General features: G+C 45.6%; 1 protein-coding gene across 12 annotated transcripts in view; it reads right to left on the reverse strand.

The window, feature by feature from the left end:
- Nucleotides 1-11,352, reverse strand: part of LOC112644677 (transducin-like enhancer protein 4) — a 142,472-nt gene extending 131,120 nt beyond the window's left edge. For 7 of the 12 annotated variants that reach the window (XM_049091783.1, XM_049091762.1, XM_049116501.1 and 4 more), the window contains exons 1-4: nucleotides 11,160-11,352; nucleotides 10,327-10,424; nucleotides 9,169-9,232; nucleotides 7,933-7,977 (exon numbers count right to left, since the gene is read on the reverse strand). In XM_049091783.1, the coding sequence (XP_048947740.1) occupies nucleotides 7,933-7,977; nucleotides 9,169-9,232; nucleotides 10,327-10,424; nucleotides 11,160-11,204 (252 nt within the window). In that variant the 5' untranslated portion in view covers nucleotides 11,205-11,352. Of the gene's footprint in view, nucleotides 1-7,932; nucleotides 7,978-9,168; nucleotides 9,233-10,326; nucleotides 10,425-10,688; nucleotides 10,743-11,159 lie in introns of those variants that run through there. The other 5 variants (XM_049091766.1, XM_049091781.1, XM_049091779.1 and 2 more) reach the window with 1 other exon arrangement.
- Nucleotides 11,353-16,322: the final 4,970 nt, after the last annotated feature.

The raw sequence follows: 16,322 nt of genomic DNA on the forward strand, positions 1-16,322 counted from the left end.
CCCTGGAAGGGAAGTCGAGAAACCGACTTCCTTTTCTGCCAATGATTCTTGCTATGCGACCTCAGGCACGTTCGCCGACCTGCATGAACCCTAGGCTCCCCGCCCGCATGCTGATCCTTCTGCACAGGGACACTGGGCTAGTCTCTTTAAGCCCTTAAGCCTCAGTGTCATCTGTTCAAGGAGGCCAGTGGAATGACACTGCTTGGCAAACTGTCGAGTACTCCAGTGACAGAAGCTATTTAAATAAATACACGGATCCAAAGCTCACTACTTGCTTTACAGGAACAGCAGGAAGATTAAGGAGAACATATAAAATGCCTTAAGCTCTCTGTAAAGAGAGGGTGTTACAGGGTACTAGTGCTCATAATTTTCACAATTACTATGCTTTCCAGTTGTGTTTTCTTGTATCTTCAAATTCCTTTAACGAAAATAATCCACAAACCTGGAGAAGCAGAAGACATAGTCAGAAAGTAACAGTATCCTAATTAGAATCCTAGTAAGTGGAATAAGCTTGCTAAGCAATCAGGACCCAAGTATCCCTCTCTCCCTCACTGCTCGCTGCCTGAGCTGCTGCAAGTGCCAGGCCACTGCAGGGACCTGAGGGGTACCCCGCCAGCCAGGCTATGGACAGAGCCCGAGTCCTGAGCCAGGAGGGCAGCCACCCTTTCATTCCACGGAACACAGAAGCTCCCTTCACAAATCCTGAAGGACCTCAAAAATAATGACAAAGTAGAAGACCCAATACCTAAGTGGTGTCTAGGAGTATTTCTCTTCTGCTTCTCTGACAATCCATTTAAGAAAATCCACACCTTGACCCTCATCCACATGCTGGCTAGAGCACAGGATACACAATGAAACTCTGAGGAAAGTTTTGGCCCAGTGGTAGAGAAATAGCAAGAGCTTGGCACAAACACGGAGTCAATCCCAATGAGAATAGAGAGGGTATATAGATTTGTGTTGACAAACGCTGGCTAAATCCCGCTTTATAGATACACAGCAACTACCACTGACAGCCGTTACTAAGACAAAGTCAAAACAACCCTGACTTTTGCTTTTGACTAAAACTTCTGAAGCGCTTCCCGCTTAAAGTAGAGCAATATTAATTTCATGAATTCTCTTTGCAGTACACTTAGCTTGGAACAAGTCAAGTCCTGAGCCTCAAAACTGGCATTATCAGTGCTAACAGTCAGCTGCCCACCCCCTTCTCCCCAAATATATGCTGTCTCCTGCTTTTCTCCAAAAGCCCAGCTCAAAAAAGTGATAGATAACCGAGCCACAAGATCACTAGATGCACCACCCTTGCTGGAGTTCTAAGGTTTTTATAAGGGAAGGTAGGTGTGAAAGGGAATCAAGAGAAGGTACCTTCTAAAAAATCACATCCCCTTCACTTGCCCCGATAGCATCAGATCTATTACTGCTGTCCTGAAGTGATAAACCAGACTATCCAGTCACATCAAAGGGAGTAAAAATGTCCTCATTAAACACACATGCACAAATAACTTCTAAGTGCACATTTTAAACATTTAATTCCCAATGGACTTTACCTATTCTATAACACAAAAAGAAAAAAAAAGTAAAATTCGAGAAGAGGAAAGGTAAAATGAAGAATGTTGAGAACAAAGGCCGCTGACAGCACTGTCTCCACTTCACTAGGGCTCCATCAGTGCCTGAAGACACAAGATAGTCCAACGGAGCTCAAAGGTATTCTTAGTCAGGATACAAAGAACTTTGCCCAGAAAAACAAAAAATAAAAACAATATCCAGTAGGGATTAAGGGGCAGTGAGAAGGAAATATCCCTTGTCTGAAAGCTGCACAGATGATCTTCTACCAGTAAAAGCAAAATATTTGCCTTCATTTAAAAGTTTGCGTTGTGTGTGATTTCCTGCATCTAAGAACCTCTTTCTGAACTACAAAGAGGCCACAAAACATCACATTTTCCCCTCCCTGTTTTCCCCTTCAAAAACCCACAATATGGTGATTAACAAACAGCCCCTTGTCTTCAGGCATAGTTTTAGAAGCCACAAGGAAAAGATAAAAGTTAAATGGAAGAGCAAGTCTGTAAACAAACGAGAAATGGGTTGCCCAGGGAGGAAGCAAACTCAGTCTCGATAAGCAGGCAGCTCTCCTCCCCCCATCTGTGAGAGACTCCAAGAAAGCGACCCTCATCCCGTCACACCCACTGAAAGCAAGCTGAAGGACACTCGAGGGATTCTGGGTACAAGCCCAAAGTTCAGTGACTTCAGGACAAACCCTCAGCCTATCCCAGCCTCTCAATGGCTATCCATTTCTGGAAGGAATAATCCAGGACAGACCTATCTCCCAAAGGACATCTTCCCAGGTAAATTCATCTGAAGTCCTGAATCCACTACCTAATAACTATATCACCTTGTGCAGATCTGATCCTGTTTAATCACCCTTTGATTGGACTTAATCCCTTTCTTAGGATCATTGTGAGAATTAAAGAATTTTGGCAGCGTGCCCAGAGAAGTGGTAAGCACATGCAGAAACATAATAAACATTCACTTCCACTGAGAGGAATTTCTAATTCCACTCAACCATCACTGCTTTAGGTGAACAATCTTCAGATACTCTATGAGACCTCAAGAAACAGAAAATTCAGAACTCGACGTGTGAGAAGAGAAAAAGGAGAAACCCACGCCACCCAGAAAACACTCCTACTTATGCACATTTCCTGACAGGTTAAATTTCCTCCTCACAGATCTGCTTCTCTTGACAGCATTTTACTGTGACAAGTAAAATGACAGCTCACTGGGCCCTGCCCAAGGCTCTGCCAACTTGGTATCAACTGTCCTAATGCTAGATCCTCTCAGAGTTTTGGGGAAAAAAAGCCATATACATCTATATTTACTAAATAGGACTACAGCTGGGTCCCTACCCCAAAATGTCCAGATCAGACAGGCTGGGATAAAGAACCACTACCAACTACCTCCATTTGGTTAATAGTAATTGTGAAGTACTACTGAAGGCCAAGTAATCCTACATTAGAAGAGGTGGCTTTAAGCCTCAGTGAAAAACACACAGAAAAGCACAGCAGCCCCCAGCCCCTCCCCTACCCAAGTACATGCTGGTCTTCTAATTGCATCTTGAGGGTTTTTGCCCAGTCATCAAAATTTCACTTGTAATCTCTTTGAGATATTCCAGTCCAGTGGTGACCACCCACTGTTCCCCGCCCTCTAGACTACTGCCTAGCATTTATACAGCAAAAGAAAGTTCTGTCAGTGACATTTTCATTGGTTTATTCCTTTCAGCAAGAACATCCCACCTTTGGTAATCGTTCACTTTCACTGCCATACAAGAGTTCAATCATTCATTTCTGAAAAATATAGTCACTGTGTGAGAATACCAGAGACATTCTCAAACACCTACTCCTGCACCTAATCCTCCAAAGCCAAGCACCTATAATCTAAGACGGGAAATGTGCAAGAAACTAGCAGTAGCTTTAAAAAATAAGTTTTCTTATGGGAAATCTGGTCAAAATGGAACTTTAAACAAATGGATTTCCAGTGCAAGCACTGTCCCCAAATAAATTTACAGCACCCTCAAACCAAACCCACTCAAGGCTGGAGTGTCATGTCAGTCATATATTACTTCAACCTCAATAAATCTCTTTTTACTCTTCAAATCCTAGGCTACTTTCTAAAATAGTTTGCTAAAAAGCACCAACCTAATTAACGACAGCTTCCTCCGCAACAGTGGACTTGATTTCACTTATTTACACATTAACTGCAGCCTCCTTTTGGCCAATCCAGTCTATTCTCTGTACCATGCCGAGCCTTTTATCTGCCCTGGACAGCATTTTCTCCAGCAGATGAAGTAGATGCCGATTGATTTGCTGTCGAGCATGGTAAATTAATAGCAACAAATTGCTGAGGGCCCGTCTCGCTGCTCCACCATGCTTCGGCAGTTTTGCTTTATTTGCTCCATGATGGGCAGCAGTCGGCCTCTTCAAGTCAATTTCTTCTTAACAACCTGCAATACTTTTCAATGGTGAAAATAGAGCTGTTCCTTGTAAGTCAGAAATCAATATCCTATTGCCCTTAGAAAATGCTAAACAAGCAGTATTGGCAATCCACTTGGTACTAGAGGGTATCAGATATAATGCAAATCCATACTGCTTCCCTCCTTGTAGTTATTACAGTTTGCTAAAAGGTTCCTAATGTCATTTATCATCATTTACCATCGACCAGAGAGGCTATGATTATGATATCCTATCAGCTGGCAAGGCCCTTTCATTTCTATTCAATTAATATTTTAGCAGCACTCAAATGGTTGTGGCCCAAGTCTTGTGATAAAATTTACATGGCTTAGAGTGAAACAGGAGTTCTCCTCTGATTAAAAAATAGTAATTATATATCTATACACACACATACACATACATACACATATATACACACGTGCATAAACACAGAGACATGTGTATATAAATGTGCAGTATTCACTTCACTTAGGTGAATTCTAAGTGAAGGTAGGTTCTAAGTGTTGTAGTTTCCAAAATTTTCTAAATCTAAAATTCAAATTCTAAGCTAAATTTTTTTCAAAAGCAAAAAAGACCTTCAGATTACAGAATACGGACTACGAGAAAGTCATGAGATGTTCTCAAAATGTGTAATATTCATCTCCATTTAGAGTTCCTATAGGTGGAATTCACACACCCACTGTTCCTAATCTACATCTGATATTCACTTTTTATAGTGTTAACTGCTGCTGTCAGATTAAATCAGGGAGGTCTTCTTTAATTACAGCATTACAGGTGAAGGATGGGAAGGAGCAGCATTTAGTAATGTTATCAACTGCATGCATCACCCTGTTCTGCCCATGGTCACTGACCCATTTAGAAGCCATCCTGTATTTATAAAGAGGAGTGATCAGCAAAAAAAAAAAAAAAAAAAAGGTAACAACCATGGCCAACTGTCCCATCTGGAAGAAAACAAAACAAAAAAAACAAAAACAGAAACCCCACACTTAGGGAAACCCTTAGGGAATAAAGGCCAACTTCTTTCATTTAAAAAAACTCCATTATGAAGACATCACAATAAAACACGTGTCATTTCTAACCATGTTCCATTTGTCAACTTCATGTTCACGCTGGAACGTTAAGACAGTGGTGAAGCATTAATTCACATTATGGCCTAGAACACTCCATTCTAACTTTTCTGGGGTTTTTTCCAGCTTCTGCTCAGCTCTATCGATCCTACTAAAGAGCACTGGAAATTAGATTCATATTTTATGCTCTAATTCCATGTCATGTCACCCAGTTCCCCTTTTTAAAAAAAAAATCAACTAATTCTACCAGACTAATGCTATTTACTCAGTTACCAAAATTTAAATTAATTATGTTCTCAAACATAATTGTTAAAAATTGGCAACATTATGCAGGCTTAATTAAGATTAAATCCAATTTACTAAATGTACTTTAATTGGTACTAATTACATTAGCTTTCATTTCAGAATGACAAATTCCCCATAGATTTCACTCTATAGTCCTCTATCAGAATCAACACAGGGTGACTGATGATGAACATCATACAGAAAGGGGGAGGGGCCATCGTACCAGACCCCCGCCCTGTTTTGTCACTGCTCTGTGCTTTTATCCTTTTATCAATTTGCTCAGTCACAGAGTCATGACTCCATCACAGCCATCATTTTCTGTTCCAATGAAAAATTTCTCTAAAAATAAATACTCTGTGGCTGGCAGCAGCCAAGAAGAACAGGAGCGTTAACCAAAAAATACACAAAGGTTTCAAATATCAGGGCCACCAATTACTAGGGTACTTCCAAGGACTCCGGGGACTCCTCCTCTTGAACCCTTCAGAGACACAAATCTAATAAGTGAATAAGCCTAACCCGATCTCGAGAACTAGGCCCAATTATGCCGCAGGGCAACTTCCCTGCATTATTGCCGCTTTCCATTACGAGGGTATCCAGCAAGTGCATCTGGAACAGAGGCCAAGAAGAACCAAGGCTGTCTGCCTAGGAAAACAAATAAAGACAGATATGCCTCTGTGCTTAAGGGGGGAAAGAAAGAAAATATAATAAGTAGGTGGTTTGCAGGGCTGTCTGTATTTCATAATGTGATAAACTGCCCTCAGGATTCTTGATATGATTGAATTTAAAAGCAAGGGAAAAAAAAAAGGGAAAATGTACTCCATTCTCAATTTTAAATGGATGGCATCTGAGGCCACCTGGACAAGAGGATGACAGAATTACAGAGGTATAAAATGTGTAAAATTAAGGGATCTCACACACTACCCACCCCACCCCAAAAGAAATACATACAATCAAATACAAGTTCTGTGCCTCTCAGACCTGCAAATGGTATAAAAGAGATCTGGAAACTAAGTGTTGTGGTAAATAAGATACAGGAGGAGAAATAAAAGAACATTAATCAACTGGTTCAATCTTTAAAAAAGACATCCAAGATAATTAACCTTGGATGGTGGGGGGAGGACAAAAAAAAAAAAAAAAAAAAAAAGACAACCGTACAAGATTCGGACCAAAAATGACATGTAATGAGCATAATTAACAAACAGTATCTCTCATGTAATTTATTCCTGTAAGGTTGAGCTAAGGGGAGTCCATACATAAGCTTGACAGATTCTGTTTAAGCAGTAGATATTTACATTACGAATCTACACAGCAGTGGCAAAGATGCCAAAACAAGAACTTAATTTTAACATACAGCAAGCTATTAGTATATTGACATAATTAAGTAGTGAGTGAAGTTTAAAAAAAAAAAAAAAAGGTAGCTGAAATAAAAAGTGCTCAGTGCAAGTAACTCATTTTTTTTTCCAACTTTCTGTTTTCAAATATGGTTTATCCGATGGCTTTTACTGTCCAACAGTCATCTCTGAAAGATCTATTATCTGTAAGCATTAAGTATATCCAGAAAGGAATCCCTAAGTAGTAAAAGCTTAATAATATGTGATCATTTTATACATTTTAAACTTAGAAAGTAATGACATCTACCATGAGTATAAATAAGAAATGAAAAGCATTAGGTTTTCCCTCATCTTTCCGAGCAGGTAAATACATACACACCTACCCTGAAATAGCTGAGGAGATAGACCTGAAGCACTTTCACTAGGATATCGCTAAAAATGAAATATTATTGCCAAGTAGTATTTTTTATATATACGCTACTTCTCTATGTAGGAAAATATAAACCAAACCATTTTATTCAGTTTCCTGAAGAAAAAAAAAAGGCTGTTTGAGTCATACCTTTCAACACTTTCTGACTTATCATAATCTTTCTTGTTTTGTTTTGTCTTTTTCTTTTTTTGGCTGAACTAGTTACTAGATTTGAAGACCCAGTGTTAAATCTTATCATACCCTCCGATCAGGCTCAATTTACACTGCAGGAATTGTGGAAGCACAGTTAAAAGTTCCTGGTAAGACCCAACTAAGTAGCCTCAGGGACTGGTACCAGGATTTTATTTTACATCAATTTCTTTTGTAGCTTCACAGATGTCGTGATCCTCCCAGCGCACCCTCTATCCATTCTTTCACACCAAGCCAAGGAAGGTTCCAGGCAATTTACAGTTCTTCTTTTTAATATTTTTTAAGAAAAGCACTCTCCTAGGACAAGTTTGCAATGCCCAAGATAGATCAAATAACCCTTTCGAAAAAATAAAAAACAAGACATTTTAAAAAAATTTAGCATCCTGCTTTTGAAAGTAGACAAAGTTTAATATGCATTCAGACATTTTAAGTCATATTTTTAAATTATTAAAATTAGAATAAAATGCAAAAAGGATGGGGAACCACATATGAAAAGATAGTATTCTCTCCAGTAATCTTTTAAAATACAGAAAGTCACAAAAACATGCAGAATAAAATTGCAAAACATACAATTTTCTTTCTAAAGTGCACAGTATTACGTCATTTCAAACGGTTATAAAGAAATAACTTACCTGCTTGTGCATTTCTATATTCAACCCATAGGACATCTCATAATACTGTCAAAGAAGGGAAAGCAATTAATTACGTGCCTTTCATCAGTCTCCCTAGTTTGTTCCAAATGCCCCAAAAGTATGTTTAAAGCAAACATAAAAGCCTCACCTAAAGCAAAATATCCATAATACCTATGCCGCTAAGGAGGAACACTTAGCTTAATAAACCAGCAGCTACCCTAAGACACAGAGTCTAAGAGAATAACTCACAAAACTAAGAAAATCAAGTTCACATGTAGCATTCTTAACATCTCCAGTTGTCTTTATACATCACAAGCAGATGAATCAAAAAGATCTGATGAAAATTTAGTACCATATGGATTCTAATTCCTAGGCACAGTGGACAAGCTTAATGACAAGCATCTTATACAAATACTGATGCTCTGAGAGATCTGTTCAGAAAGGTGGTGCTACTTCAGAGTTCCGTTTCTCATTTTTAGTGTAGCGCTCATGTTCATACATTGAAAGGAAAAAAGTCTTGATAGGAAATGAATGAGTTACTCTGGAGCCTTTATGAACAAGCATAAAAACATGCTTCGTAAGACTTCTGAAAAAGCAGATCTGATTTTTTTTTTTTTTAGGATGTGTAGTGTAACTGTCATTACAGAAATTCTGGCAGAACAAATCAGTTATACAGGAGACCGACAACACTCCTCAAACCAATGTAACACCACAGAAACTGAAAACACACAAAGCACATGCAAATACACACACACACTAGGAACATAAAAAGCAGAAAAATTTGAAACAGTGTCTGGTGTCTTTTGATAGCCATCATTCTCTAAAAGAAATGAAACACTACAATTTTCACTGTATACAGAAAAATTGGTTAAGATTGTTTGGAAAAAGGGCAATGAAACAACAAAGAAAACCACTAACGCAAAAACATTTTGCTTGTGACTAAACAAAACATAAACGAGGTTGGTCTCTTTCCCCCCCCCAATCTCTAAAAACAAAGCACAGAGGATTATACCCCACGCAGCTGAACTTTTCGAAAATTCAAATCAAAGCTGGTTGTCAGAGGCAAGTTATAACATCCTAGAATTACGAGGTTGCTAATGATCACATTCCCACAACCTCAACTACACTGGCACTGTGACTGCGATCTATCCTGCAGCCTCCAGCAATCTGAACATATTCCTGCTTTTGGTATCCTAAACTAATAGGCACTTTGAATCTGTGACACAGTTTTCTTACCATGACATAATGCCGCTGCATCTCGGTCTTCTCACTGGCGAGTTTCTCACATTCCAGCTTCAGGCTGTTCAAGACATAATGAAATCTAAGTATAATGCAGACCTTGACTTACATTCTTCAAATGTAAATACACATTCCCTCCCCTAAATCATCACCTACGAAAAGACCAAATCAACTGTCTTAAATAGCACCCTCATTATTGAAGGAGAGGTGGGAGAGAAAGGGGTGATTGGAACCAGCCTGGACTTGCCCTTTCAATGAGGATCAAATGTGGGGTTTTTGTTTAAGGGGAAAAAAAACCTCTAGCCAATTTAATTCTGGACCCACATCCAGAAATGAACATTTGCTAAATTCATTTAATGAAACCAGGGGAAAAAACAAACAAACAAACAAACAACAACAATGTCTACATACCTAAGCACAAATTTAGGTCCCCCAAAATGTGACAATGGAGTTTTTTTTCTTTAACGTTTGGGGAAGACATTAACGAAAATATGAATCAAGCGTGTCTTATGAATGATGTCTTATTTGTTCCCTCCAAAACAGAGGCAAGTTGAATACCACCACCCAGGGGCAAAGTGTGGATCGGGTTCAGTGGCTCGTTTTGGCTCTTGAATTTAAGAAATAAAAATTACACGTCGTTAAAAAGCCAGCAAAGAAAAATATTTCGAAGGCACTCTTAACGATCGCCTCTAAGAAGAAAACATTTTTTTCCAGCATAAAAGTAATGAAATCTCTCGCTGGCGACTTCCCAGGGCTCTCCGTTCATGGTATTTCAGTGGAATGGCAGAAAAAAAAGTGAGACGGAATCAAGCCCGGAGTAATAAAGAACCAAGGGAAGTCAAAGGGCCCCAGAATCTTCCCAACCTTCCATTCTCCTGGTCCCAATAAATCAATATCGAAAGTTTGGCCTCAGCATTTTCTAAGTCTCCCCAGTTTCGATTGTTCTGCCTCCTTTTTTATTTATTTACAGGAGAAGGGAGGAATGCTTAATTTCTTTACACCTGCCCGAGGAAAAGAGGCCTTGACTTGCCCTTTCTGCCCACAAGTAAAAATAATATCACCTTTGTGGCGGCCTAAAAAACTGGGGGTGGGGGGTGGGGGGGAGGAGACGAGAGCTAAGCAAACAGGAGGATCAGCTAGAGTCAATATCGTTACCTGTGGTACTGAGCCTGTAAAAACTGAAACTCTTCCTTAATCCGATCACAGGACTCGGAAATTGTGAATTTAAAGGGTTGAGCAGGCTGATGCGGTGCCTAAAGAACAACAATAAAATATTTAATTAGCCCACATCGCAGGCGAGGCAGGGAGATGGAGAAAACACACCACGCGGCGCCGGGGGGGGGGGGGGTCACCGCGCAGGCAGGCAAAGAGCGATTAAAACTCAGGTAGCGCCCCCCCCCCCCCCCCCCCGCCTCGCCGCGCAGCCCGGCAGCGGCTGGCCCCGGGCCCCCGCGTCCTGCGGCCCAGCCCGGACCCCGCGGGTTCGAGACCGCGCGCCGCGCCCACTCCCTCCCCACCCGGAATCGAAACTGGCCCGTCGGGGGGACTCGCGCCATGGCGTCCGGCCGCGGTCAGGTCGGGGACGCGCGGCCGCCACCCTGCGAGGCCGGCGGGCGGGCTCGCTCGCGCGTCCCCGGGGCCCGCGGCGCGAGGGGCCGGCGCCCCGCACTCCCGGAGCCGCGGCCGGACCCGCCGCGCCGCCGCCGAGGGCGCCCTCCCCGCCCCGGCGCGGAGTCGCGCCTCCTCCATCGCTCGCCCCCCCGCCCCCCGCCCCCCGCTCGGGGAGTCGCGGCGCGGGGCCGGCGAACGGCTCGGCGCGGCTTCCCGGGGCTTCAAAGACAACAATAAGAAAATGGCTACAACTCAATTGCCTCTCGACGCCCCCCCAGAGTGCCGCCGCGCCGGGTGCGGGGGACAACTCGGCGCGCGGGGGGCGACGCGGGGAGTCCCCGCGCCCGGCGAGCTCGCGCCCCGCCGCCCGCACTCACCGGGTGTCTGGTCTGCGGGTACATCTTGCTCAGGTCGCGAATCATCCAAACCGCTTTAGTTGGCTGCGCTGGGCAGAGGCGCGCGGCTCATTGGCTTTAAGGGCCCCGAGGAGGCGGCGGCGGCGGCGGCGGAGGCGGCGGCGGCGGAGGCGGCCGGCCGGGTCCGAGGGGCGGCTCGGGCGGTCCCGGCCCCCGCCGGGTCTCGCGTGACGCGGGCGGCAGGAACGCGCGGCGGCGGCGGCGGCGGCGGCGGCGGCTGGGTGCGGGCGGCCGGGCCGCTCGGCATTCCTCGCGGGCGTCACTGGCCCGCCGCGGGCATTGTCCGGCGCGCCTCTCCCGCGGCAACGCTCCGCCGTTCGCTCCGCCGAGGCGCGCCCGCCGAGCCCAGCGCCGCCGCCGCCGCCGCCGCCGCCGCCGCGCCGCTCCCCCGGGCCGGGAAAGTGCGAGCTCCGCGCACCAGCGCCCGCCGGCAGCGCCGCCCGCCCGCTCGCTCGTCCCACTCCAAACTTTTTTTTATTTGTCTTTTAATTGGTTGTTATTCCTCCGAATGAATGATCTCTCTCTTCTTTCCTAAAAGCAAACACAAACTCCTTTGGTTCGGAAGAGGTCTCGGCGGTGCTTTTTGGTTTCTCTGGAGATTTTTTCACTTCACAGCAACGATCTTTTAAAAGGCACCTTTTAGCTTCTTTTACCACATCTCATTTCCTTATTTTTCTTCCTTCCTGTTTTCTTGTCTTTTTTTTTTTTAACCCCAAATTGAAGGGGATTATAAAAATAAAAGAGTGAAACGCTTGCGGCTTTTTTTTTTTTAATTCTCTCTCCTTTCAAACTCTGCGAACACCACCTCAAAATAATATACAAGTGTGTGAGAGAGGGGGAAGAAAGCAGCCAACAGCCCAAACACCCGCTCAGAACAGCTCTAACAACACGCTCTGTGTAGGTGACTTCTTTGACCAAATTTAGCAGCAGCTAATCATTAACATTCTGATACATATTCACAACCGTCCGTGGAGGGACCGCGGAGCATCCCGGGAGATGTAGTCCACCCCAAGCGACCGCGGTCCAGGATTCGGCCAGATTGACTACAATCTCCGGCCCGCCACGCGACCGCTCTGGGGCGCTCTCCAAGCGCCCCGCCCACCCCCGCCGCGGGAGGCGTCTCCGGCAGCCAATCAGAGGCGGCTGAACATTAATCGCCGTTCTGTGTTACTGCCCATCATTTCACTGCTGACAAATGGCGAGCCAGGGGGGCGGAGCCGGCCGGGCTGGAGCCCACGTGGGGGCCGGGCGTCGTCCGCGGTTCGGACCAATGAACGGAACGGGATGGGGTTAGCGGAGGCGGAGCGGAGATGGCCCGCCCAAGGCGGAGCTTCGTCTTCGCCGACGTTCCTTAGCGCGAGCGTTCGAACCGGGGAAACATTTGTTCAGCTGTCAATCAAAGTAACGTGGGCCTGGGAGAAGCGGCGGCGGCGGCTGGTGGTGGTGGTGCTGCTGCTGCTGCTGCCGCCGCCGCCGCCACCGCCGCCGCCGCCGCCGCCGCTGCCCTGGCTGCATCCTCAGAACTGGGTGTTGGTGGCGGTCCGTGGTGGCGGCAAAATAAAGAGGGTGGAGGGGGCGGTAAGACTCGACGCTGGTCAGAAGGTCCTCTTCCGAGTCTCGTCTTCCCAGCCGCCCCCCGCTCCAACCCAAACACCCTCAGCCCCTTGCTCCTCGGCCGCGCCAGGAATGCGGACTAATTAGGGTCCAATGTCTCCTTAAAGAGACAAGCTCGGCCTTGTGTAACGCGCCGAAACCCCTGTTGAGACCAGAGAGGGAGGATCACGCCGATCCCACTCCGTTCGGTTCACATCAATTTTACGCGCCGCTGGAGCCGGCATAATTTTCCGTGTGAACGCAGACTCGGGCCCCTGTTCTTGTTTAGAGCGGGAGGCTGAGCTGCGAGACGCTCACCCGGGCAGGGAGCCCGGGGCGCGGGCGGGAGGGCGCCCCTCCGAACCCCGAGGGGGCTGTGATTGCCGTTTAGCCCGGACGCGGGGCCGGGTTCCCCGAGCAGCTGTGCGGGGAAGCACCCCAAGTCGCGCGGCTCGCGGGCCCCGGGGCGGAACCGCCGAGTCCCGAGGTGGGGCTGGAGGCCCGGGGGCAAGGGTCGCCCTCTTCCCAAGGAAACTTTGTGGAGGGGGTGCCCGCACCGCGCCCTAGGGCAGCGTCCACGAGGTACCAGTCGCAGACACGGGACAGGAAGCGCCCACGCGCCCCTGGGATGCTCCTTCCCCCCGGACCAGACGGGAGAAGACTGCCCCTTTTTTCCCTGTTCTTTCAAGTCAAGCCTGAACCGGGCCGGGCCTCGCGGATCACGAGAGAGGGCGGGTCGGCGACGTGGGGATAAGCCCCGGAAGAGTGGGGGGGATGCGGGGGCACAGGCAGGTGGGGGCGCATTTTTAGGGAACCGGCTAAAGAGGCGAGGACCGACTCGGTGGCGAGAAGGGGCGGCCCGAGGCCGACAGCGTCTTCCTCCTTAGTCCTCCTCCAGCTAGCTAGGGGTAGGGTGGGGTAGGGTGGGGTAGCTCCCTGGTTTACGGGGAGACGGTACGCGGCTGGTAGCCTTTCCTAGTGAGTGAGGCTCTAACCTTTGGGGGCGTGGAGGAATTCAGGAAAAGTCCAGGTGAGGGTTGACCAATATAAGGGTCCGTTTTAGATGTTCGTTTCTCGGTGTCGTTTGCCTACTCTAACTTGAGACATTGGCAGAGATGCTTCACCGTGAGTGCAAAACCGATCTTCTTGGTGACATCCCGAGCCTCAGTGGACAAACACGTTCTATGGGCTTCTCCCCGCGCGGGGCACCCTGGAGGGCCCGTGCAAAGGAAGGCTGTGATGGATGGTCTTCGCAATGTAAAAACTCCATCCCCAGATACTTTCAGCGATTTAATTCAGCAAATACGTTCTCCACCCTCAAAATAAGAGGTTGGAGAACTCTGTGGACAGTTTTCTGATCCTCCTCGGTCCCATGTGCCCAGTCCAAAATGAGATGTGCGGTAAGAACACATACACACGGATTTTGAAAAGTTAATAACCACCTCCCCCCAAAAAAGGAACATGAAATAGCTCAATAATTTATCATGATTACATGTTGAAATTCTAACGTTTTGAATGTAATTGTTTAAACAAAATATGTTACTAAAATTAATTTTTGTCTCTTTTTACTTTCTTAACCCAGATATTAGGAAGGTTTAAACTACTTGATGTAACTCACGTGTTTTCATTGCACAGCACTGTTTTTGAAACATTGCTAAGAACCAAAAATTAGAAGACTCGAGTGATACAGTTTCTACACTAGGATGGCTTATTTTCTAAGAACACCAGCAACAATCACGTTTTATTCTAGGGTTGGTTATTTGCTCCCAGTGGAGCTTTTCAATAGTTGGTTAAATCACCCACGGTGCCTCTGTAGGAAGTTCCATATTATCTGTTCTTGCCAGAATGTTAGCAAGTTCCATAAGAAAAGGAACTTGGTTATGTTCATAGCCACACTCCAGATGCTTAGAATGGTAACTGGCACATAGTTGGTGCTCAATAAATATGGCATTGATGGCATTAATGAGCAAACACTACGTTGTGTCCATGTAGAAAGCTTCTATACTCATTTGGGCCATATTTATTGAGATTCTATGCAGTTATTTCCCAGCACAGGGAATGAGAATCCTAATAATGGAACCTGAGCTATTCAGAGGGTCAGTAGACAAAGAGGAAACTGCTGTGTTAGGAAATATCAAATAACTCATGGCAGGGGCCTCTCTCCTAAAATCTTTGAATAGTTAGTGTCAACAGAAGAATGACAAGAAATCAGGATGTTTCTTTACTTTTTATTAAGTGCAGTTTTGAATACTGCCCTTGACTGTATTGCTCATTTTGCTCATTTGGCAGATCTACATGACAAAGAGAAAGATCTCCGAAAGATGCCAAAGGAAGCAACCCCTCTCCCCGAAGAACACAGAAAGTGGGTGGGGCGAATAGCTGCTTTTGTCTCGTCTGATCTCTGCTAGCGCTTCTCTCTCTCTTTTTAAGTTTATTTAATTGTTTGTTTGTTTGTTTTTGTGATTTCTACACCCAGCTTGGGGCCTGAACTCACCACCCAGAGGTCAAGAGTCACATGTTCTCCCAGCTGAGCCAGCCAGGCACCCCTGTGCTTCTCTGTTTGCACTTTTCACAAACTGCTGAGCCAAGCTGTGAAGTCACCTTGTCTTATCCCTACCACACAGTGGGGAGTTCCAGAACTTTTATGTGAGTGGGGCTCAGCAACAGCAGTCCTAGTGGAAGCTAGGCCTGGGGTTTCGATCTTAATGTGATATATGCAAAGCAAGCACATTATTTTTTCTTATATGTTATAAATTATGTATTCTTCCACCAGGTGTTTATTGAAAAAAATGTTTTGACCTAACATGTGCCAAGATAAGGGAATTTAGCAATAAATTACTGTTTTTGATTTATTGTCTCTGAGCTTCAAATTCATCCTCTTTGCTTGCTCTACAGAAATAGATCTGGGCCCTTTAAATAGTCTCCTTTGTCAACTGGTACCAAGGTTTTGTCAATAGAGGGAGCTGGGGAGACTTTACAAAAGGGGAGGGTTTTGCTTCCTGGTTCTGGTGTGCAAGCCAGGCAGATTACTACAGCACAAGTGGTAATCACTTGCACCCAGCAGCCAGTAGCTTCCTCCAGGACCCCCCCCCCCGCCCCGCCCTGTGCCTTTATGTAGTTTCAGAGCAGAGTGCCTCTGATGAGGCACTCCTCATACCCCCAGAGGATCGATTTCCAGTAAGTTCTGGAATGTGACTTTCTGGCAGGCTCCAGAATGCAGATTTCCATCAGGGTCCAGCTGTTCCAGCTGTGCCCTCTGGAGCAAGGTCTGGATTTCAACCATAGGGTATGTGTGGGTCACAGGGAGGCTCTTTCTTGTGTCCTCTATGTCAGCCCTAGAGGTAATAGCTGTTCCTTATATCTGCCATTTCTATATTCTTTAGGGTTCTCTTTATCTCTTACTTACCAATCCCTCTTTACTCCAATTTTCCTCTCACAATTAATAAGTCTTTATATTGAGCATCTCTTGCTCAAGTACTGTTGTCATTGGACTCAGACTGATGCAGTAAACCACATATGCAGAGTCTCTTC

The sequence above is a fragment of the Canis lupus genome, chromosome 1, assembly GCF_003254725.2.
Source record: "Canis lupus dingo isolate Sandy chromosome 1, ASM325472v2, whole genome shotgun sequence".
Lineage (NCBI taxonomy): Eukaryota > Metazoa > Chordata > Mammalia > Carnivora > Canidae > Canis > Canis lupus.